General features: G+C 38.6%; 1 protein-coding gene across 1 annotated transcript in view; it reads left to right on the top strand.

Annotated features, from left to right (window-relative positions):
- TOPBP1 (DNA topoisomerase II binding protein 1) overlaps positions 1 to 25,844 on the top strand; it is an 872,354-nt gene that overhangs the window by 46,016 nt on the left and 800,494 nt on the right. The window contains exons 8-11 of the mRNA XM_053715750.1: positions 6,295 to 6,464; positions 18,631 to 18,794; positions 19,070 to 19,317; positions 24,132 to 24,451. Of these exons, the coding sequence (XP_053571725.1) occupies positions 6,295 to 6,464; positions 18,631 to 18,794; positions 19,070 to 19,317; positions 24,132 to 24,451 (902 nt within the window). The remainder of the gene's footprint in view (positions 1 to 6,294; positions 6,465 to 18,630; positions 18,795 to 19,069; positions 19,318 to 24,131; positions 24,452 to 25,844) is intronic.

Genomic DNA, 25,844 nt, shown 5'->3' with positions numbered 1-25,844 from the left:
TCAGATTTCAGTCGGACAACATCACGACTGTGGCTTACATCAACCATCAAGGGGGAACAAGGAGTTCCCTAGCGATGTTAGAAGTCTCCAAAATAATTCGCTGGGCAGAGAGACACTCTTGCCACCTATCAGCGATCCATATCCCAGGTGTAGAGAACTGGGAGGCGGATTTCCTAAGTCGTCAGACTTTTCATCCGGGGGAGTGGGAACTCCATCCGGAGGTGTTTGCTCAATTGATTCATCGTTGGGGCAAACCAGAACTGGATCTCATGGCGTCTCGCCAGAACGCCAAGCTTCCTTATTACGGATCCAGGTCCAGGGACCCGGAAGCGACGCTGATAGATGCTCTAGCAGCGCCTTGGTCTTTCAACCTGGCTTACGTGTTTCCACCGTTTCCTCTGCTCGCTCGACTGATTGCCAAAATCAAGCAGGAGAGAGCATCGGTGATCTTGATAGCGCCTGCGTGGCCACGCAGGACCTGGTATGCAGACCTAGTGGACATGTCATCCTTTCCACCTTGGACCCTGCCTTTGAGACGGGACCTTCTACTACAAGGTCCTTTCAATCATCCAAATCTAATTTCTCTGAGGCTGACTGCCTGGAGATTGAACGCTTGATTTCATCAAAGCGTGGCTTCTCCGAGTCAGTTATTGATACCTTAAGACAGGCACGAAAGCCTGTCACCAGGAAAATCTACCATAAGATATGGCGTAAATATCTTTATTGGGGCGAATCCAATAGTTACTCATGGAGTAAGGTTAGGATTCCCAGGATATTATCTTTTCTCCAAGAGGGTTTGGAAAAAGGATTATCAGCTAGTTCTTTGAAAGGACAGATTTCTGCACTGTCTATTCTTTTGCACAAGTGTCTGGCGGATGTTCCAGACGTTCAGGAATTTTGTCAGGCCTGTGTTTAAACCTGTTGCTCCCCCATGGAGCTTAAATTTGGTTCTTAAAGTTCTTCAGGGGGTTCCGTTTGAACCTCTTCATTCCATAGATATCAAACTTTTATCTTGGAAAGTTCTTTTTTTGATGGCTATTTCCTCGGCTCGTAGAGTTTCCGAGTTATCTGCTTTACAATGTGATTCTCCTTATCTGATCTTCCATACAGATAAGCTAGTTCTGCGTACAAAACCTGGGTTTTTGCCTAAGGTGGTATCTACTAAGAATATCAATCAAGAGATTGTTGTTCCATCATTGTGTCCTAATCCTTCTTCAAAGAAGGAACGTCTTTTACATAATCTGGACGTGGTTCGTGCTTTAAAGTTTTACTTTCGTCAAACATCTGCTTTGTTTGTGATTTACTCTGGACAGAGGAGAGGTCAAAAGGCTTCGGCAACCTCTCTTTCTTTTTGGCTAAGAAGCATAATCCGCTTAGCCTATGATACTGCTGGACAGCAGCCTCCTAAAAGGATTACAGCTCATTCTACTAGAGCTGTGGCTTCCACATGGGCCTTTAAAAATGAGGCTTCTGTTGAACAGCTTTGCAAGGCGGCGACTTGGTCTTCGCTTCATACTTTTTCAAAATTCTACAAATTTGATACTTTTGCTTCTTCGGAGGCTATTTTTGGGAGAAAGGTTTTACAGGCAGTGGTACCTTCCGTTTAAGTACCTGCCTTGTCCCTCCCTTCATAAGTGTACTTTAGCTTTGGTATTGGTATCCCACAAGTAATGGATGATCCGTGGACTGGATACACCTTACAAGAGAAAACACAATTTATGCTTACCTGATAAATTTATTTCTCTTGTGGTGTATCCAGTCCACGGCCCGCCCTGTCATTTTAAGGCAGGTCACAATTTTAGATTAAACTACATTTACCACTGCACCCTATGGTTTCTTCTTTCTCGGCTTGTTTCAATCGAATGACTGGATATGGCAGTTAGGGGAGGAGCTATATAACAGCTGTGGGTGTCCTCTTGCAACTTCCTGTTGGGAAGGAGAATATCCCACAAGTAATGGATGATCCGTGGACTGGATACACCACAAGAGAAATACATTTATCAGGTAAGCATAAATTGTGTTATTTATCAGGGTCAACCATGGCAACCGGCGGTGTGTATTGCTACCGTGACAAGTGCGGCAGCCTATTGGTTTGATGCTTTGTCTGAGTCTCTTCAAGCAGAGACGACTTTGTAGGAGATACAAGATAGGATCAAGGCTCTTAAGTTAGCAAATTCCTTTATTACTGATGCCTCTTTGCAGGTTATCAAGTTGGGAGCCAAAATATCTGGTTTTGCGATTTTGTCGCGCAGAGCCTTATTGCTGAAGTCTAAGTCTAAACTTTTGGCCATATCACATGTGGTAAAGGATCTTTTCTGCCACAAGATAAGAAGAATAGGCCGAAAGGACGTCAGAGTAATTTTCGTTCCTTTTATAACTTCAGAGGTAAGTCTCCCCCCCCCCTCTTCTACCAAGCAGAAACAGTCCAAGCCTTCTTGGAAACCCAGTCAGTCTTGGAACAAGGGGAAGGAATCCAAGAAGCCTGCAGCTGAGTCTAAGTCAGCATGAAGGGTTTGCCCCCAATCCGGGACCGGTTCAAGTTGGGGGAAGACTCTCTGTTTTCTTAAGCATGGATACGAGATGTTCCAGATCCGTGGACATAGTATCCCAGGGTTACAAATTAGAATTCAAGACCGTTCCTCCCAGAGGCAGGTTCCACCTTTCAAAATTATCTGCAAACCAAATAAAAAGAGAGGCGTTCTTGAAATGTGTACAGGACCTTTCCCTTATGTGAGTGGTAGTTCAAGTTCCAGTACAAAAACAGGGTCTAGAGTTCTATTCCAATCTGTTTGTGGTTCCCAAAAGGAGGGAACGTTCAGGCCTATTCTAGATCTAAAATGTCTCAACAAGTTTCTCAGAGTGCCGTCCTTCAAAATGGAGACTATCCGTTCCATTCTTCCTTTAGTGCAAGAGGGTCAGTTCATGACGACCATAGACCTGAAGAATGCGTACCTCCATGTTCCCATTCACAGGGACCTTCACAAATTTCTATGATTTGCCTTCCTGGGCAGACATTTTCAGTTTGTGGCTCTTCCTTTTGGCCTTGCCACAACTCCTGTCACGCCACACCGCTCTAGCCTTTGCTAGGGGCGCGGCATCTACTTCCCTGCTCGTTGCCAGGGGTTGTCGGGTTCAGATGCGTGCGACACTGACGTCATCGCCGCATGCTCCTGATGCCGTTGGACTTCTGTGGCTCGAATCCTGCGCCTATGTAAGTTTGACTACAACGATCTGTCACTACCCAAGTATAGGTGTTACTTTGTGTGCTCCTGGGTGTGACAGATCGTTGTATTTATTTGCCTATTTTGTGTATGATCCCTGCCTGACTGACTACCTGCTATACACCTTAATTACTGGATTGATATACTGCTGCTGAACCCTGCCTGTCTGACCTTTCTAGTGGTGTGCCCTTGGGCTGCTTTGCTGTTGCCAAACCCTGCCTGCCTGACCATTCTAGTGGTTTGTCCTTGGACTGCTCGGCCGTTGCCGCTGGGGACTGTCCTGCCTGTGGTGACTGCCGCCTTCCTTTTCTTACTAACCTTCTCTGCTCTGGGATATTCCCTATCATTCCGGCTCAACGCCGGGATAACAAGACTACTGGCCGAGTTCGGTCTAATAGAGGAGTATCCCACAAGCATTACAACTCCCAGGATTTTCTCAAAGGTCCTGGGGGCTCTTTTGGCAGTGATTCGGTCTCTGGGAATTGCAGTGGCGCCTTATCTGGATGACATTCTGATTCATGCGCCATCTTTTCAACTTGCAAAATCTCACACAGAGATCTTGTTGTCTTTTCTTTGCGCCCACGGATGGAACGTGAATTTGGGAAAGAGCTACCTTGTTCTGGCCACAAGGGGGGTCTTTCTAGGAACAATTATAGATTTCCTTTCAATTAAGACATTCCTGACGGAAGTCAGAAAAGTCAAGATTCTTTCCTCTTGCCTATCTCTACAGTCTGCTGTACGACCATCGGTGGCCCAATGTATGGAGGTAATTGGTCTGATGGTGGCTTGCATGGACATATTTACTTTTGCCCGATTCCATCTGAGAGCTCTGCAGTTATGCATGCTTAGTCAATGGAACGGGGATTATGCAGATCTGTCTCAAAGGATAGTTCTAGATCAGATGACAAGAGACTCTCTTCCGTGGTGGCTGTCGCAAGAACATCTGTCTCAGGGAACATGCTTTCAGAGACCTTTATGGGTGATTGTGACCACGGACGCCAGCCTGGTGGGCTGGGGAGCAGTCTGGGACTCATTGAAAGCGCAAGGACTTTGGTCTCAGGAGGAATCTGCTCTCCCCATAAACATTTTGGAGTTGAGAGCGATCTTCAATGCCATGATGGCTTGGCCTCAACTGGCCTTAGCCTGATTTATCAGGTTCCATTCAGACAGCATAACCTCAGTGGCTTACATCAACCACCAGGGGGGTACTCCTGAGTTCCTTAGCCATGAAGGAGGTGGCTCGAATTATTCAATGGGCGGAAGCTCACCATTGCTGTCTATCTGCCATCCACATTCCGGGAGTGGACAACTGGGAAGCGGATTTCCTGAGCAGATAGACTTTTCATCCCGGGGAGTGGGAACTCCATTCGGAGGTGCTTTACAGGTTAACCATCAAATGGGGGGTACCGTAATTGGATCTGATGGCGTCTCGACAGAACGTCAAGCTTCCAAAGTATGGTTCGAGGTCAAGGGATCCTCAGGCCTTCCTGATAGATGCTTTGGCAGTTCCTTGGAGCTTCAGGTTGGCATACTTATTTCCTCCGTTTTCTCTCCTTCCAGGAGTCATTGCTTGTATCAAGCAGGAGAGAGCGTTGGTGATTCTAATAGCTCCTGCGTGACCTTGCAGGATCTGGTATGCAGACCTAGTGGAAATGTCATCTCTATCACCGTGGAGACTTCCTCTGAGGAAGGACCTTCTACTTCAGGGTCCTTTTCTTCATCCAAATCTACTTTCTCTGAAACTGACTGCTTGGAGATTGAACGTTTAATGTTATCTAAGCATGGATTTTCATTGAGACCATGATTCAGGCTCGTAAGCCTTTTACCAGAAAGATTTAACATAAGATATGGCGTAAATATCTTTATTGGTATGAATCCAAGGGATACTCTTGGAGTAGGGTCAGGATTCCCAGAATTTTATATTTTCTCCAGGAAGGTCTGGAGAAATGTTTATCTGTCGGTACTCTGAAGGGCCAGATTTCTGCTCTATCTATTTTTCTGCACAAGCGTCTGGTGGACGTGCCAGGTGTGCAATCATTTTATCAGGCCTTGGTTAGAATTCTTGGAAGGTTTTGTTTCTTACCGCTATCTTTTCTGCTCAGAGAGTTTCTGAACTCTCAGTTTGCAGTGCGATTCGTCTTATCTTATATTTCATGCAGATAAGGCAGTTCTTTGTACAACTTTTGGTTTTCTTCCGAAGGTTGTTTCGGAAAGAAATATTAATCAAAAGATTGTTGTTCCTTCTCTGTGTCCTAATCCTTCTTCTCATAAGGAACGTCTGTTACACAACCTGGATGTTGTGCATGCTCTAAAATTTTATGTTCAGGCGACCAAGGATTTTCGTCAGTCTTTTGCATTGTTTGTTTGTTTTTCTGGGAAACTTAAAGGTCAGAAAGCTACTGCTACTTCTCTTTCTCTCTGGTTGAGAAGTATTATTCGTTTGGCATATGAGACTGCTGGACAGCAGCCTCTTGAAAAAAATCACAGCTCATTCCACCAGGACCGTTTCTTCTTCTTCTTGGGCTTTCAAAAATGAAGCTTCTGTTGAGCATATTTGCAAGGCTGCAACTTGGTCCTCTTTACATACTTTTTTTGGGAGAAAGGTTCTTCAAGCAGTGGTACCTTTTGTTTAGTTCTACCTGTCTTGTCCCTCCCTAGTCCTCTGTGTCCTTTAGCTTGGATATTGGTTCCCAACAGTAAATGAGGACTCCATGGACTCACCATGTCTTGTATTTTAAAGTGTGTTTCTCCTTTTCTCTATTTTCCTTCGGTCAAATGACTGGGGATTGTGGGAATGGGAGGGATTCTTAACAGCTTTGCTGTGGTGCTCTTTGCCTCCTGCTGGCCAGGAGTGATATTCCCAACAGTAATTGAGGACGCTGTTGACTCTCCAAATCCGGAAAGAAAGAAATTTATCAGGTAAGCATAATTTTTATTTATTTATTTATTTTTATTATTATTTTTTGTTCTTTTATTTTGACCTTTCCAATATCCTATCAATTTGTGGGTTTTTAAAGTAATCACGCTTGTTAAGGAAAGGATAACCAAATTATTTTATTTTTTCCCCCCATAGATCGAACACTTTCAGATGTTAGTAATATTTCCAATATAAGCACTAGTTGCATTAATGAGTCTGCATTTAATTCGGTGATGAGCACTAAGCTGGATTCTCCACTTGATAACCTTGAGAACTTGGATATTAGTTCCCTTCACGCACCAGAGGACCTACTAGATGGTTGCCGGGTGAGTGACAATAGAATTTTATTAATTTAACTTTTTCACAGCGAGTGATGACACGCAGTAGTCATCTATGCAATGCTTTCAGCACGATTGATGACCACTTGTCGTCATCCAGAGGGTACAGCTTTCAGAGCTAATTGCAGCCCCCCGCGCTTTTCTCATGTAGTTCGAGGTGGCGTCACCCCAGAAACAGGGAAGTGCTCAGTAGCTGCCCAGGCCTTAAGGGAGCTGGTTGGGGGCCCTTTTTGAAAGGTAATTGTGCCGCTCTTTCAAATGGTGTGTGTCTTGGGGGTATAAAGTAAAATTAAAAAATAAAAACAAAATAAACCAGTTTAAAGGGACATGAAACCCATTTTTTTCCCCAATGATTTAGAAAGAGCATGCAATTTTAAACAACTTTCCAATTTTACTTCTCTTATAATATTTTCTTCATTCTCTTCATATTCTTTGTTAAAAAGCATATCTAAATAGGCTAAGTAGCTGCTGATCGGTGAGTGCACATAGATTCTTTGTGTGATTTGCTCACCCTTGTGCATTGCTATTTCTTCAATAAAGGATATCTAAAGAATGAAGCAAATTAGACAATGGAAGTATATTGGAATGTTTAAAATTGTATTCTCTATCTAACTTATGAAACAAAAATTTGGGGTTTCATGTTCCTTTAAGCACTATACATCACATTTATAACAGACCATCAAAAAGGCCTAAAAGGCCCCCTTATTATAAAGCCCAGAAGCGCCTCTTTAAAATAAAGCCCTTATATAAGTTTTAATAGCCTGCTGATCACTATAATTAATAATGATCACCTGGTATGAATAAATGTGCATTTATTTGAGCAGAGGCTCATGGGAGCCCCTTTGTGCAGATCAAAGATATATAAATATACCAAAATGCCCTAATTTATACGAAAATAACCCTTTTTTTTTCTTTTCACTATAGGTTTTAGAAAAACAAACGCACACTTGTTTTACAGCCTTGTTTACCAAATTGTGAATAATTTTTTTTTTTTTTGTGAGGGAGTTTCTAGGCCCTTATAACAGGCCATTAAGACACATAGAGACCCCCAGGACCTCTTGTTTAAAAGCCTAGAATCCCCTCTTTAAAATAAAGCCCATGTATAAATTCTAATACACAGTGATCACCTGATGTGAATAAATGTTTATTTACTTGCATAGTGGCTCATGGGATCCCCTATTTGCAAATCAAAGTTACGTAACCTATACCAAAATGCCCTTTTTTCACACATTTTGTTGCAGTTCTCGCATGTCATGACCTATTCATAAAATAATATTAAAGCTAGGTCTTCTTAAAAAAACCCAATAGATAATAGGCTAGATTTTTGCTAGCACGCTTACACTGCTAAAAACTTTTAACACAGGCTGGATAGATAGTGCACGTATTACAAGTTAGCACAAGAGCGAAACCCGATGCCTGCTAACTCTATGACTTCAGATATCATTAACATGTTAACTTTAACTTCTGTGGAGCATTCTGTTAAACCCCTCCCCCAAAAAAACTAACACTTATCGCTTGCGTGGTAACCCAACACCGCATTAGACCAGCTGCGTTAAACCCGAAGGTAGTTATGATATGTGTGTGTGTGTGTGTGTATATATATATATATATATATATATATATATATATATATATATATATATATATATATATATATATATATATATATATATATATATATATATATATATATATATATATGAACAAAAGAATGGTCAGCGCTTAAAGTTAATGTATGAACTGCTATTTACAATAAATATATATTCTCATCCACTATTAAGAATAAATATATTTATATAGATATATGTCTCTATATATGCAACAGTTTATAGTTAGTGCAAATGGCAGTCTTATTCGGATGGAAAGTCTGTGAATGTATAATATTCCATATAGTCCACAAAGCTAGTTCCCGTGTGCTATAGGTGTGGGCAGCCCGTCTGGTCTAAAGATGATCCCCCGCAAGGTGAGGTTCTTCTCGAATTGTCTGGAAAAGTATAGAAGGAGACAGGCGCACAGGGGCACACTTCGTGTAATACGTTCACAGAAGTAACATAAAAAGCAAACAGTGGGGGAATTATCCGCGCTCACCTGGTGTACCCTCAAGTAGTGAGGTACTAGAAGTGCACTTATATGGTTGTACTCTGTTCCTTTTCTCCCTTCTCGTGTGTCCGCGATCCTCCGGTGTTAGGTGTATCTTCAGTGGATCACCGTTATCCGTTGTCAGTGATAAGGGGAGTAAGGGGATATTATATGTATAGAGGTGTGTGTATAGTCTATATATCTCAATTGACCACACAATACACTATAGTATAACAGAGATTATAAAACCATATATTTATTTTGAATAGTATAAAACAGACACACTTGTCTGATTAGGATGCAAGTAGAACAAACATATATATACAATGGTAGTGAGCCGTAGTGCTGCCCGGTAATAAGATCCTTATACAAAAGGTCTGTTTCCAAATGCATACACTAAATTGCTCCACAACCGTTAAAACGTTAGAAGTTAACAGTATCAGTATCACAGATATCCAAATATACAAGTATACAAGTAAGGAGCACCAAAGGTATCAATCGGAGCTAATAAGGCTAATTTCGTTGCCCAGCAACCGATTACCTTATGCAGCTCCGTGTATGCTGTGCACTCGAAAGCGTGCAGGTGTGGCGGGGGGCGGAGCCTAACGCGTTTCGTAACCAATGGGTTACTTCATCAGAGGTGTGGGCCGCCCCCCAACCTAGCTCTATAAATGCGTGTGGCTGTGGCTGATTGGCCAAGTGTTAGCCCCTCGGTCGCCATTTTGTTTAAGGGCAAGTGGCCAGGTTTTACTGTTCTACTAAACCCAGTATTTTTAGTTTTCTTTTTCGTTAGTCATGCATTTGAAATTGACAATAGATTTTTAGTTCCAAGTTGGCAATCGAACTTTTTGTGTGCTTGTTTGTAACTTTGAGTGTTACTATATCAAATTGAAGTATCCTGTTAGAAACGATACTTAATAGAATAAGGTCTATATAAAAAATAATCGTAAAATATATATATACACAGTAAACCTGACTAATTGTATTGTGACTAGCATTTTAAAAAATGTAATTAAAAATAGGTACAGAATTACTGTAATGTTATTAAAAATAGGTACAGAATTGCTGGGATACGTTATGTATACTCGTATTATTTCTTCCTCATATTTGTTAATGAAGAAAGGATACTTAAAAGAACAAGAAATGTCAGAACACCATAAAATTAGCATATTCTTAAAAGGGGAGATAAAATTCTAAAGGGATAGGATATTCCAAACTAACTTAACTTAATTAAGAGCCATAGTGTATATTTCCTAATGGTTTATATACTTTTAAAACTCTAAAAACATAAAACATAAATTAACTGTCTCGTAATTTTTTGGAATACATACATGGGGGAGAGATCAAGTGGTGTTCAGAAAAGTCTCCCCAGTTAGTATACCAATGATTATAGAAATGCTGCTAGGTCAATATCTCTATTTAACCCATTTGGTTCTAGCGTTCCCAATTTATGGATCCAAACTGTCTCCCTTTTTCGTAGTTCCAGAAGTCTACTACCTCCTCTGTTACCTTTGTGTATTTGTTCTATAGCCTTAATGAAAAAAGCCTCTTTGTTTTTATTATGAATATTCGTAAAGTGGTTTATGAGAGGATTTTTGAGGGTTCCTGCTTCTATATTTTTCATGTGTTCTAGACAGCGGATTTTTAAACCCCGTGTCGTGCGTCCTATATATCTTTTTGGGGTATTACAGGTGCACTCCAGCATATAGACTACATGATCAGATCTACAATTTAGTAGACCTTTAATCGGATATTTTTCTCCTTCTTTTCCACAGTCTATAAATTTATTAAAATTTTTATTCTTATTTATATGTGCACAGCACACACAGTTTTTTCTTGCACATTTGAAAAAACCTTGTATATTAGTAATCTGACTTTTAGGTTGTTTATCTGTTTTCCTGATTTTCTGAATGTCACTAGGTGCTAAGAAATTCTTTAGATTCTTGTTTTTCTTGTATGTGACATATGGTCTGTTGCCTATAGTGTCTTTTAGTATGGGGTCATTTTTCAAGATTGACCAATTTTTCTGTAGAATGTTCTTAATCTTCCAGTGGCCTTCATTGAAAGTTGTAACAAAATTAATTTTAGTATTAGTATCTCTTTTCTGTATTGCCCTTATTGTATCTGGTGTTGTGGTTGGTTGTGTCTGTAATTGTTGATTATTACCATGTACTAATGTTTCTCTGTTAAGTTGAATTGCTCTATTATATGCCTTTTGGATAGTGTTAGTTGGATAGTGTTTTTCTGTAAACTTATCTTTGAGTTTATTTGCCTCTAATTCAAAATTACTCATATCTGAGCAGTTTCGCCTCAGTCTCTGAAACTGTCCGAATGGAATATTTTCTATCCATTTAGGATGGTGGCTGCTACGTGCGTCTAGGTAACCGTTAGTGTCAGTAGGTTTTCTGTATAGCTTGCTGCATATATTCCCATTTGATACATATAAAGTGACATCTAGAAAATCAATGGATGAGATTTCTATTTTTTGTGTAAAAGTAAGATTCATGCAGTTGGCATTAAGTTCTTGTACATATGTATCCCATAGATTAATCTCTCCATCCCAAATAACTAGGATGTCATCTATAAAGCGATGCCAGAACACAACATTTTTGTTTTTAAATTCAAAATTATTATAAACCATCTCCTCCTCAAATATACCCATATATAAGTTAGCAAAATTAGGTGCAAACTTTGTACCCATGGCTGTTCCTGTGTTTTGCAGATAATATGTTCCTTCGAATTTGAAATAATTATTCTGTAGGATATATCTAATGGATTCTAATAGAAAGTTTCTCTGCTCAAGGGCAATCTGATTAGCATTGTCTAGTGATCTCTTAATCGCACTTATCCCTTGGTCATGAGGGATAGATGTATATAATGCTGTTACATCGAGTGTAGCCCATTTATAAGTTGACTTCCATTGTATTCTTTCTATAATTTGGAGAAGGTGGGGTGTATCTCTAAGGTATGATTTGAGATTAAGTACCATAGGTTTTAAAAATTGATCCACATATTCAGATAATCTAGATGTTATTGAATCTATACCTGAGATGATAGGCCTGCCAGGTGGTTTGGTCAGGCTCTTGTGGATCTTTGGTAGGTAATAAAATATTGCTATTTTCGGTTCATCATTTGAGAGGTATTTTCTCTCTCTGTCCGTGAGTACTCTGTTTTGGTAACCAGAATTTATGTGTTCCATATACGTTCTCAGGAATAGAGGTGTAGGGTCACTTTTCAGGGTCATATATGTCTTACTATCAGAGAGTTGGCGATTAGCTTCCTCTAAATAGTCTTTCCTGTCTAGAATGACTATGCCTCCTCCCTTGTCAGCCTCCCGTATCACAATCTGTTCATTATCCATTAGTGTTTTTAGCACCCTTTTCTCTCTTATGCTCATATTATGTTTCTGGATTTTGTAGTTGCTGCAGAGTTCCATACAGTCTTGAATGACCTTATCCTTAAACATGGTTATGTATTTTCCCTGTGATTGGACACATATTATGACAAATTAGATAGTGACATAAGAGAAAGAATGAGCAAATTAGAAAGGGATTTAAAACTTAAAAAGAAGAAAAAGTTGGAACGAGACTTACAAAATAAAGTTAGTGAACAAACAGGAAATATCGAAATTGAGACCGATGTACCTTTAACACCAAACACACCAGGGGGTAATGAGACACCTAACACTCCACTAACAACCACAAACACTCTATACAGTGATGTAATTAGGAATAATCATCTCAAAAGTTTGAAGAAAACAGGTTCAAGAACCCCCAAACAAACAAACATTAAGTTCAATTTCCCCTCTAGAGAGTATACTCCTAGACAAAATAGGGGTCACAATACTAACAGAGATAACTATTATCATAATCCAAACCTGAGACATGATTCCCATATGATTGAAAGAGAAAATAGAGAGGGAAATTATTATCACTCTAGAGGTAGAGCACATCCCAGGGGAGGTATAAGACATTATAACCATAACTATAATTATAATTCAAATTATAGATCCAACAGGTACGATCAGGATTCATATGGTAATCAAGGGTGGAATGATACAAGGGCAAACCAAAATTCTAATTGGGAACAACAACCACACACCTACTCTAGGAATAGAGATAATTACAATGATAAGGGTTTTCACGACAGACATCTGACAGACAAACCAAGAGCTTTAGAGGTACAGAGAGAAGTAAGACCCCCACCACAAGAACATATACCACTAGAATGGAGACAACCACAAACACATGTAGAAGGAAGAAGGGGAAAAAGACATATGGAAGAAGAAGAGGATGTAGAGCTGGTAGAAAATTCCAACTTAAAAAGACGCAGAGAGATGAGACAGTAAAAGAAGAAACCATAAAAATCTTCAATTTGTCCACACACAATCTAAGTTTAGACGAAACAGACCTTCTAAAAAAAGGTTTGTCATTTGCGCCTACACAAAAACCAGATCCATTTGAATTATTTATTGACATAAATAAATTCATACGTAAACTAACATTAGTTAGACATTTTGAAAAAGATAAAAAGATACAAAATTCAGTTAACCTCACACAATCAGATTTAGAAACACTGGAAGCCTTAATGGATCTAGAGAATCGGAACAACCATCACTCACAAATAGATTGTAATAACTATTTTGGACCAGAAGTTGACTCAAATGAATTAAGTATTATTAATAGTGGCTTAAGACCCAAGTCCATTTTCTTCCCTGTCCAATCACAGGGAAAATACATAACCATGTTTAAGGATAAGGTCATTCAAGACTGTATGGAACTCTGCAGCAACTACAAAATCCAGAAACATAATATGAGCATAAGAGAGAAAAGGGTGCTAAAAACACTAATGGATAATGAACAGATTGTGATACGGGAGGCTGACAAGGGAGGAGGCATAGTCATTCTAGACAGGAAAGACTATTTAGAGGAAGCTAATCGCCAACTCTCTGATAGTAAGACATATATGACCCTGAAAAGTGACCCTACACCTCTATTCCTGAGAACGTATATGGAACACATAAATTCTGGTTACCAAAACAGAGTACTCACGGACAGAGAGAGAAAATACCTCTCAAATGATGAACCGAAAATAGCAATATTTTATTACCTACCAAAGATCCACAAGAGCCTGACCAAACCACCTGGCAGGCCTATCATCTCAGGTATAGATTCAATAACATCTAGATTATCTGAATATGTGGATCAATTTTTAAAACCTATGGTACTTAATCTCAAATCATACCTTAGAGATACACCCCACCTTCTCCAAATTATAGAAAGAATACAATGGAAGTCAACTTATAAATGGGCTACACTCGATGTAACAGCATTATATACATCTATCCCTCATGACCAAGGGATAAGTGCGATTAAGAGATCACTAGACAATGCTAATCAGATTGCCCTTGAGCAGAGAAACTTTCTATTAGAATCCATTAGATATATCCTACAGAATAATTATTTCAAATTCGAAGGAACATATTATCTGCAAAACACAGGAACAGCCATGGGTACAAAGTTTGCACCTAATTTTGCTAACTTATATATGGGTATATTTGAGGAGGAGATGGTTTATAATAATTTTGAATTTAAAAACAAAAATGTTGTGTTCTGGCATCGCTTTATAGATGACATCCTAGTTATTTGGGATGGAGAGATTAATCTATGGGATACATATGTACAAGAACTTAATGCCAACTGCATGAATCTTACTTTTACACAAAAAATAGAAATCTCATCCATTGATTTTCTAGATGTCACTTTATATGTATCAAATGGGAATATATGCAGCAAGCTATACAGAAAACCTACTGACACTAACGGTTACCTAGACGCACGTAGCAGCCACCATCCTAAATGGATAGAAAATATTCCATTCGGACAGTTTCAGAGACTGAGGCGAAACTGCTCAGATATGAGTAATTTTGAATTAGAGGCAAATAAACTCAAAGATAAGTTTACAGAAAAACACTATCCAACTAACACTATCCAAAAGGCATATAATAGAGCAATTCAACTTAACAGAGAAACATTAGTACATGGTAATAATCAACAATTACAGACACAACCAACCACAACACCAGATACAATAAGGGCAATACAGAAAAGAGATACTAATACTAAAATTAATTTTGTTACAACTTTCAATGAAGGCCACTGGAAGATTAAGAACATTCTACAGAAAAATTGGTCAATCTTGAAAAATGACCCCATACTAAAAGACACTATAGGCAACAGACCATATGTCACATACAAGAAAAACAAGAATCTAAAGAATTTCTTAGCACCTAGTGACATTCAGAAAATCAGGAAAACAGATAAACAACCTAAAAGTCAGATTACTAATATACAAGGTTTTTTCAAATGTGCAAGAAAAAACTGTGTGTGCTGTGCACATATAAATAAGAATAAAAATTTTAATAAATTTATAGACTGTGGAAAAGAAGGAGAAAAATATCCGATTAAAGGTCTACTAAATTGTAGATCTGATCATGTAGTCTATATGCTGGAGTGCACCTGTAATACCCCAAAAAGATATATAGGACGCACGACACGGGGTTTAAAAATCCGCTGTCTAGAACACATGAAAAATATAGAAGCAGGAACCCTCAAAAATCCTCTCATAAACCACTTTACGAATATTCATAATAAAAACAAAGAGGCTTTTTTCATTAAGGCTATAGAACAAATACACAAAGGTAACAGAGGAGGTAGTAGACTTCTGGAACTACGAAAAAGGGAGACAGTTTGGATCCATAAATTGGGAACGCTAGAACCAAATGGGTTAAATAGAGATATTGACCTAGCAGCATTTCTATAATCATTGGTATACTAACTGGGGAGACTTTTCTGAACACCACTTGATCTCTCCCCCATGTATGTATTCCAAAAAATTACGAGACAGTTAATTTATGTTTTATGTTTTTAGAGTTTTAAAAGTATATAAACCATTAGGAAATATACACTATGGCTCTTAATTAAGTTAAGTTAGTTTGGAATATCCTATCCCTTTAGAATTTTATCTCCCCTTTTAAGAATATGCTAATTTTATGGTGTTCTGACATTTCTTGTTCTTTTAAGTATCCTTTCTTCATTAACAAATATGAGGAAGAAATAATATGAGTATACATAACGTATCCCAGCAATTCTGTACCTATTTTTAATAACATTACAGTAATTCTGTACCTATTTTTAATTACATTTTTTAAAATGCTAGTCACAATACAATTCGTCAGGTTTACTGTGTATATATATATTTTACGATTATTTTTTATATAGACCTTATTCTATTAAGTATCGTTTCTAACAGGATACTTCAATTTGATATAGTAACACTCAAAGTTACAAACAAGCACACAAAAAGTTCGATTGCCAACTTGGAACTAAAAATCTATTGTCAATTTCAAATGCATGACTAACGAAAAAGAAAACTAAAAATACTGGGTTTAGTAGAACAGTAAAACCTGGCCACTTGCCCTTAAACAAAATGGCGACCGAGGGGCTAACACTTGGCCAATCAGCCACAGCCACACGCATTTATAGAGCTAGGTTGGGGGGCGGCCCACACCTCTGATGAAGTAACCCATTGGTTACGAAACGCGTTAGGCTCCGCCCCCCGCCACACGTCACACCTGCACGCTTTCGAGTGCACAGCATACACGGAGCTGCATAAGGTAATCGGTTGCTGGGCAACGAAATTAGCCTTATTAGCTCCGATTGATACCTTTGGTGCTCCTTACTTGTATACTTGTATATTTGGATATCTGTGATACTGATACTGTTAACTTCTAACGTTTTAACGGTTGTGGAGCAATTTAGTGTATGCATTTGGAAACAGACCTTTTGTATAAGGATCTTATTACCGGGCAGCACTACGGCTCACTACCATTGTATATATATGTTTGTTCTACTTGCATCCTAATCAGACAAGTGTGTCTGTTTTATACTATTCAAAATAAATATATGGTTTTATAATCTCTGTTATACTATAGTGTATTGTGTGGTCAATTGAGATATATAGACTATACACACACCTCTATACATATAATATCCCCTTACTCCCCTTATCACTGACAACGGATAACGGTGATCCACTGAAGATACACCTAACACCGGAGGATCGCGGACACACGAGAAGGGAGAAAAGGAACAGAGTACAACCATATAAGTGCACTTCTAGTACCTCACTACTTGAGGGTACACCAGGTGAGCGCGGATAATTCCCCCACTGTTTGCTTTTTATGTTACTTCTGTGAACGTATTACACGAAGTGTGCCCCTGTGCGCCTGTCTCCTTCTATACTTTTATATATATATATATATATATATATATATATATATATATATATATATATATATATATATATATATATATATATATATATATATATATATATATATATATATTTTTGTTTTTTTTTGTTTTGGGATCCAAGCACTCACTGTAAGTGTGTATTGCCTGGGTGCACTCTATGGTAGATAGGTAGAAACTTTAAGGAAAGAAGAGGCACTCACAGGACTTGTTCATCAATTCACCGTTGAACATAGCATACACTCTCGTATTGAGAAACAGTCTTGACAAAGGTCCCTCTGAGGACCGAAACGTTGACTGACTGAATTGATGAACAATGAATAAAAATTTGTGCTAAGTTCTGTGATTGCCTCTTCTTTCCTTGACGTGTGTGTGTGTATATATATATATATATATATATATATATATATATATATATATATATATATATATATATATATATATATATATATATATATATATATATATATACATACATACATACATACATACATACATACATACATACATACATACATACATACATACATACATACATACATACATACATACATACATACATACACACACACACACACACACACACACACACACACACACACACACACACACTCATTATGTGTGTATATGTATATTCATGTGTAAAATTGTGTTCATATGTATATGTGTGTATATATCTCACACACACCTTCATATTATAGCTCTTTCCAGTCAAACACCTTGTTATATACATTTTTTACACTTATAAATATGTTTTTAGGTTTTAATATTTATATAAATAATTTAAAAAAAAATTATTAGCTAGTGAATGTTGCGTTAACCCGACGAGCACAAATTTTGTTAGCACTTGATCACACCTGTTTACTTTAAACTTAATAATAATACGAGTAATACGAGTGTTAGTTGGCGTGGTGCCGATTTTGCTTATTGGAACCCGTGCAAACATTAGTGCACCACTTGTAAACGAGCCAATTATGTGTGGGGTTCTCATTGAAAAATGGCCTACTGTGGAGATTAAATGTGGCCAACATGAAAAACTCCTACAGCACAGCTCAAGGGTGGAAATGGCTTAGCAGTTATGAGGTTAAAGGGACATTAAACACTTTGAGATGGTAATATAAAAGGATAAATTGTATATAATAAAACAACTCTGCAATATACTTTCATTATTTATTTTGTCCTCTTTGCCTGTAATTCCATTCTGAAATTGTGAGCTTTTCAGTTCATGTTAGAAATGGAAGTGCAGAACACTGTTAAATCCAGCACAACCATTGGCTGCACACTCTAGTGACCTATTTATAACTGACCCTAATTGGCCACAGCAGAGAAGGTAACACAAGTTACAACATGGCAGCTCCCAGTGTTTTATAGACACTTAAACTTTACACATATTTTGTCACTTTTTAAACAACTAATGAAACTTTAGAAAATACATCTACATGTTAGTCATGGACTAATCTTTTCTTTGAATGCATCATTCTATCTAGCATGTATTTAGTGTTTAATGTCCCTTTAAGTAAATATGATCCTCAATCTGCACTTCTGCTAATGAAAGAGTGGAGTGAAGAGAATTAGGAATTTGAAAAGGGATAAAGTACCAAGAGTTGCAACTGGATATTCAGAAGTAGATTTAACCAGTTAATTTTGATACTGTCATCTATCTACTTATATTTCTTATGGAATAATATGGATTGCTTTTTTTTTATTTTTATTAATATTCTTTATTATTATAGACATTGTAAGACATATTTTTGTTCCAACAGATATATGTCTGTGGCTTTGGAGGCAGAAAACTGGACAAGCTGAGAAGGCTTATAAACTGTGGAGGAGGGGTTCGATTTAATAAACTTACTGGGGATGTTTCTCACGTCATTGTTGGAGAAACCGATGAGGAACTGAAGCAATTTTTGAATAAGACTGATCATAGGTTTGCAGAAAACCATTTTATGCACTTTTACAGTTGGTTATATTAGCCTTTTTAAATTTAGACGTTCATTACAATGTCAACGCTATTAATCACTTTTTAAATGCAGCTCTGTAATGTTAAAGTGAAAATGTTTAAATTGATAATATATTGAATAATTTTATTAATGCAACTAGCAGCCATATAGTCCTGTTCTCCTATACTCTCCTACTAGATACATACACAAATGTGTGCTTACTCATAACCTTATATAACATATATTTTTTTTTTTTTTGTAGACCACATGTTCTCACAGTTAAATGGTTAATAGACAGCTTTTCTAAAGGACATTTGCAGCCTGAGGAGATGTATTCTCACACAAGCTACCAGCCTGCTGAACTACCAGCTCCAGTACAACCTGCCTTTAATTCATCTGTTGTAAAGATGAATAGCAGTCAGTCCATCCGTGAGCCTTCAAGTCGTGTTCTGCAACAGCGCACTGATGAAGACCTCCTGTCTCAATATACAGAAAATGATTACACTTTGAGTAAGCAATACCAATGATGTCTGTATAAACTGTGAAGTGAGTTGCACTTTCAAAGACACTAAAAAGTATTGCAAAACTCACAGGTGCAAAAATTATTTTAAAGCCAATTCCTTTATAAATCTGACTTTAGTTTAAAGAATAAATAAAAATAAAGTGAAAGGCACATGCTTTAAAATATGCTGTACGAGAAATAATGCAAGCTGCAACAATTTGAAATTGGTGTTAGTAATCATTTCCCTTCCCACAAACCCCAGTCATTCTCTTTGCCTTGGTGCATGGAGGAAGGCAGGCTCCATTTGAGCCATTGCATTCCATAGATATTAAGTTGTTATTTTGGAAGGTTTTGTTTCTTATTGCTATTTTTTCTGCTCGGAGAGTCTCGGAAATCTCGGCTTTGCAGTGTGATTCGCCTTATCTTATCTTTCACTCTGATAAGGCGGTTCTTCATACGAAGTTGGGTTTTCTACCTAAAGTGGTTTCTGATAGAAATATTATTGAGGAAATTGTTGTTCCTTCTCTATGTCCTAATCCTTCTTCTCATTAGGAACGTTTGTTGCACAATCTAGATGTTGTGCATGCTCTAGAAATCTACCTACAGACGACTAAGGATTTTTGCCAGTCCTCTGCCCTTGTTTGTTTGTTTCTCTGGGAAACGTAAAGTTCAGGAGGCTACTGCTACTTCTCTTTCTATCTGGTTGTGAAGTATTATTATTTTGCTTATGAGACTGCTGGTTAGCAGCCTCCTGAGAGAATTACGACTCTTTTCTCGAGGGCTGTTTCCTCTTCTTGGGCTTTCAAGAATGAAGCTTCTGTGGATCAGATTTGCAAGGCTGCAATTTGGTCCTCTACATAATTTTTCCAAATTTTTAAAATTTGATACTTTTGCCTCGGCTGAGGTTTCTTTTGGGAGAATAGTTCGTCAAGCGGTGGTGCCTTCTGTTTAGGTCTACCTGTCTTGTCCCTCCCTAGTCATCTGTGTCCTCTAGCTTGGGTATTGATTCCCAACAGTAAATTATGACCTTTTGTATTATTCCTTTTTCAATTTCCCTTCGGTCGAATGACTGGGGTTTGTGGGATGGGAAGTCATACTTAACAGCCTTGCTGTGGTGCTCTTTGCCTCCTCCTGCTGTCCAGGAGGGATATTCCCAACAGTAAATGATGACATAGTGGACTCACCAGGTAAGCATACATTTTTGATTTTCTTTGTGCCAAAAAAATATTTTGGTTAGGGTTTCTGCTCTTTCATAGCCATGCTATAATTGTTTTGAGATTAATATCTAATGAACTATTCCTAATATTTATATATTTATATTTCTGAAAAATAATTAAGAGCAAAAATAGCGTGAACTGTGTCATAAAAACCTAAAACTAAACCTAAAAATTTATCTGTTTTACAAAGCAAAATATATGAAAAATGCTACATACATAAGGAATCCAAATGTATACAAAAGTAGTGTTGTGTAATAGCTCTTTCCTTCTAAATACACGGAGAGTCCACAGCTGCATTCATTACTTTTGGGAATACAGAACCTGGCCATCAGGAGTAGGCAATGACACCCCAGCCAAAGGCTTAAATACCTCCCCCACTTCCTTCATCCCCCAGTCATTCTTTGCCTTTCGTCAGAGGAGTTTGGCAGAGAAGTGTCGGAAGAATTACGGAGTAGTTCCTTATGGAGGGGTAGTATTCTTCGAGTTGGGACTGGAGTTTTTAGTAGTCTTGTCAGCCTCTCAGTGAGAGTGTTGATGAAGGTTAGAGTCCTGAGATGCAGGTAGAGTCTTTCTGCGAAACCATCCTGACTAATATTAACAGCTCCATAACCAATCAGCGTTGACATGTTTCGCTACCTGCTTTCTGTACTCAAGTCCATGTCAGAAGTGCTGCTACCATCTGTCAAACTTGAAGGACTTGCTGTTCCACGGCATAGATTCCGGTAAGATCGTTTCAATTTTTTCTTGCATGTTAACGTAAATTAAGAATAGAGGGTCTCAGTGGGACTCCTTTATCTTTATGGAATCAAGGGTTAATATCTCCTGAGGTGGATTATTGAACAGTGGGGACTTTATTCATGTTTGTTATGTGATTCTGACTGCTTTGGTGTAGGGGACGTTTAGACGTTTGGGGCTCATAGGTAATTACAGAGCGTAAAGGTTAATTTTCTTGATGCACAGTTTTATTACACTGGCGCACTTTTCCTTAGCGGGAGTGATCTTGCACCATGTGACCGGCTGTGGTCATGTTTTTTGTTTTTCCATTTCTGTATTACTGACCGAGCGTCTGCGGAGAGGATCTATTTCTCTACCTGTCTGGGTCATAGGAGGTGGTGAGTGCCCCAGCTATTGGGGGTGCATGGTGCCAGTTGTTTTGACCATAAGCTACTTAGAGGGGGGTTCCTCTGAGTCAGATTTTGATACCTGTGTATATTGTGAGGTGGCCCGGGTAACCTAGCCCTCTCGATTTATGTTCCGTATGCCGCCATAGGGTGTTCTCCTCTTCCAATGTTGAGAGGGTAGAGAACATTGAGCCATCTGCCTCTGAGGATTCTGCATCCTGTGAGGTTTTTTCCCTAGAATCCTCTGTTCCTACACCGGCAGTTGTCCCGAATACTGTTACCCCTTCTCCTGAAGGAGGTCTCTTTCCACCAGAGGTTACTGCATGGTTTCGCATGGCCATAATTCTGGCTTTAGCGCATTTACATCTTCCTGCCACGTGCAAAAGAAGACTTAATCCGTGTGCTCCTACCCAAGGTCCGACATGTAAGAGGACGATGAGATCCGATCAGTCTTCTGGGGAAGTGGTGTCCTCTGAGGCTTCAGAGGTGCTACCTCCAGATTCGGAGCCCCCAGATACTCCGACAGTGGTGAATTTAAAATGGCTTGCCTGCGAGTACTTTTGAGAGAAGTTTTGGTGACGTTGGCTGATCCGTCAGCGGAATCTCAGTCTTCTGAATCGGATAGAGAGCTTGTTTAGACGACTGGGGAGATGGGGATCTTATTCCTTATCGTCTGTTTGTTCATTCTTTGTTTTGTTGTATAAGATTCCCAGTTCAGAGCGCTTGAGGAATGGTGTCGCATGATGGGCTGGACCTGTCGGTTTCACTTTCCCTTTGGCTATCACTTGTGTCGCCTAATTTCTTTTCTAATCCGGTTAGGATAAGTTTTTATTTTCTTATATTTTTAGAGCTCGAGTTTGTTACTCTGGGGTTTTTCTGGTACTAGCAATCTTCATGGTTGCGATTGATGTCTCTTCCGGTGGAAGATATATTAAAAAAGAAAAAAAACAGAAAAAAAGAAAGACACAAAGGATGTTTCTGGTCGGGGTTATGTTCCCCCGATATGTCCGAGACTATGTTTAAGCATTGGAGCTCATATGTTTTTCTGTTTGTTATTCTCCCTTTTGCTAGAACATTTTGAATTTTCCGTTTGAGACCCTTGAACAGATATGTTATATCCTACATATCGGGCTGGTCCTGGTTGGGTATTGGTTATCTCTGTTCTTTTCAGGTTCATGGCAAGATAGGTTGTATCCTATATTACAAGCTGGACCTGTTTGGGTACTATTTACCTCTCTCCTTTCTTCTTCTCAAGAGGTTATTTCCTTGTTCTTTTGGTCCAGAGAAAGCCCTTCTATCCTAGATGTTAGGCTGGTCCTAGTTAAATCATCTTGGTTGGGCGTCCGATATTGGAGAAGGGCCTACGCGTTAATACCCTGCTTAGCAAAGCTGTTTGGAGTTTAAATTCTGCTGTGGCAGTTTTCCTTTTCAGATAGGGGGAGATGGGTGACTTTTTTTTTTCTTTCTTGGAGACGGGTAGGCAGCTTAAAAATTGGTATTGCAGGATGCCTCTATATCGAGGCATCACTGCAATACCCTAAAAGCACCTGGAAGCGATCATGATCGCTTCCAGTACTTTAAAACCCTGAGGACGTGCAGGGTACATCCTTGGTTACTAAGTGACAATTTTTGTAGGAAGTACCATGTACGTTCTTGGTCGTTAAGGGGTTAAGTCCTGGTAGATGCTATTAGTGACAATATATAACTATGGGATCGATTTATCAAATTACAAAAGTGTCGGCTAGCCACTCCGAACTCCACACAGGGCGCCTCCTGGGCTCACGATAGTGACGTCAGACGCCACGAGTACCGGCATAAGGGCATAGCAAAAGGGCAAGAGGTGCAATGCTCAAAAAGCAGAAACCAACTGCTATAGAATGCATAAAAATACTTGTAATTATTTTTATCGATTTATCAAAGGCTTTCGCCAGCCTTCGACCCCCTACGACTGCAGTCCTTATTTAACATGCAGCGGTCATCAGAATTTAAATCCCCAGTCGTCCGACGGGGAGATTGATAGCTCCTGCCCGTGCGTGATTGGCTGTACGCGGGCAGGGGGCAGGGTTGCAAAAGAGGGCAAAATTGCTTTTTTGTGCAATGCTGAATACTGGCAGCAGAATACACCACCTGTCTGCCGCAGCTTGATAACCCGACCCCTATGTATTGCCTTTAGAGTTACATAACAGCAACAGTAGTAGAGGTGTTCATTATCATGTATACTTGCAAATAGCATATTAAGGACAGTAAGCTAGAAAAACCATAAAAAAAAAAAAACTTCGTAGTCAGGTTTGTAGAATATTCTTATCCTTTTTCAGGCAAGGTTAATTGTTGTGCTGCTAATCATTCTTCATCTGCTCTTTATATGTAAATATACATAATTATAATGTGGAGATGTGTGTGTCTAGCTAGTATAACTGACAATCTCATTAAAGTTCTTTTAATTTTTTTTTATTTTTTTTAAATGTCTTTTCTCCTATTTTCCAGTTGATGCTGCAAATCCAGAAACACGAAACATTGAAAGCGTGTCCCATGTGAGCATGCAGGAAGACATGCCGTCATCTGCAAGTCAGAGTGATGTATTGGGCACATCCACCATCCTTGAAGGAGGCTTTTTCAGTAGGAAACAATTTTTAATCATGGGCTTTGTGGAAGATGATGAAGCCTGCATTATCGATATAATTAAAAAAAATGGTGGTAAAGTGTTATCACCTCACAAGAGAGCCATCGCAGATTACGCAGTGGTGCCCTTACTAGGATGTGAAGTGGAATCTACAGTTGGTGAAGTTGTAACTAATGCTTGGCTGGTAAGCTGGTAATTTCCTGCTTTTAAGGAATACATAAACATTAAGAATAAATAGCCTCATTTTGAAGCTTAGTTGCATTAGGATCTTGCATGTTACAACCATGGTGCATTACAGCCTAGGCAAAATTCATACAGCAGAGAAATGTGACTTGTCTCTAACCTCTATCAACCCATCATGTATCAATGAATGTAAAAATGTTTTATTAAGTGCTTGTTAATGGAGGCATGAACAAAAAAAACAGAGCTGTTTTTTATGTTTAAATCCTTTTTATTTAAATATTTTGCTTGTTTTTTTTAATACAACATATTAAGTCAGTCTTTACAAATAAATACAGCACTTTGAATATACAGAGCTAAACAGAAATTTTTGACGACTCCTCGTAACAAAAAGTTTCATGGCCCTACAGCCACATTTCCTCCTCAGAAAACCTGCTGAGAGTCATTTCAGAATTGTTGATCAAATAAAGTCTGACTCTAGAATATATCTCCCTAAGTTACACTTAATTAGTGTCCAAATCATAGAATTCTACCTGGGAGAGAATTACTTTTTTGAAAATTGAACAATAGGGGGTGGGGGAAACCAGATAACATAAACAACTGTAACATAAACTTAAACAAAAATAGGATGTCAAAGGCTGAGTTAAGGTGAAGAAAAAAAATATGAACCTGATATATATCATCATGGGAGCTCCCATTCATTTCCTGGGTCAATAAATGTCTTATGTCAATTACCTCTTGACAACAGTATTACCTAACGTAACTAAAACAGTTTCTGAGATTTCAATAAAACCACACTTCATCATTAGTTTCTCTTGTACCCAATGACCAGGCCGCAGAATCATACATTCTATATGTGTATTGGATTTTATTTTTTACTTCCGCCCATGATGGGGTGCCAACCTTCCAATATTTTGCTATATAAGATCTTGTTACTGTACATAAAATTTTGATAAATGTGTTAATGGGTCTGTTAAACTTCTGAATACGTTCATGGAGAAGTGCTTGTGTAATGGTAAGTTGTAGGTGCTCATCTAATAGATAACTAAGCAAGGTAGAGAGTAATCTCCAGATTGTTTGAACTTCCCCACATTCCCACCACATATGTTTATATGTACCTATCTTGTTACATCCTCTTTAACATTGTCGAGATTTGTTTTGAGTCATATGTGAAGTTCTCAAGGGAGTCAGGTACCTTCTAAATATGGTCTTTAAAGAGTTCTCTTTACGGTCTGCGCTCATTAGGCCTCTAGTGGCTGAGTCGAAAATATTATCCCATGCGTCCTTATCCATAGAATTTCTGATTCCCACAAGTTCTGATTCCCACTTGAGCACTACAGAGTTTTTGGATGGGTTTCCCATGCTTCGTATGTCTACATATAATTTGGAAATAGTGT

The sequence above is a fragment of the Bombina bombina genome, chromosome 5, assembly GCF_027579735.1.
Source record: "Bombina bombina isolate aBomBom1 chromosome 5, aBomBom1.pri, whole genome shotgun sequence".
NCBI classification, from domain to species: Eukaryota; Metazoa; Chordata; class Amphibia; order Anura; family Bombinatoridae; genus Bombina; species Bombina bombina.
This window is presented reverse-complemented; position numbering and strand designations above follow the sequence as displayed.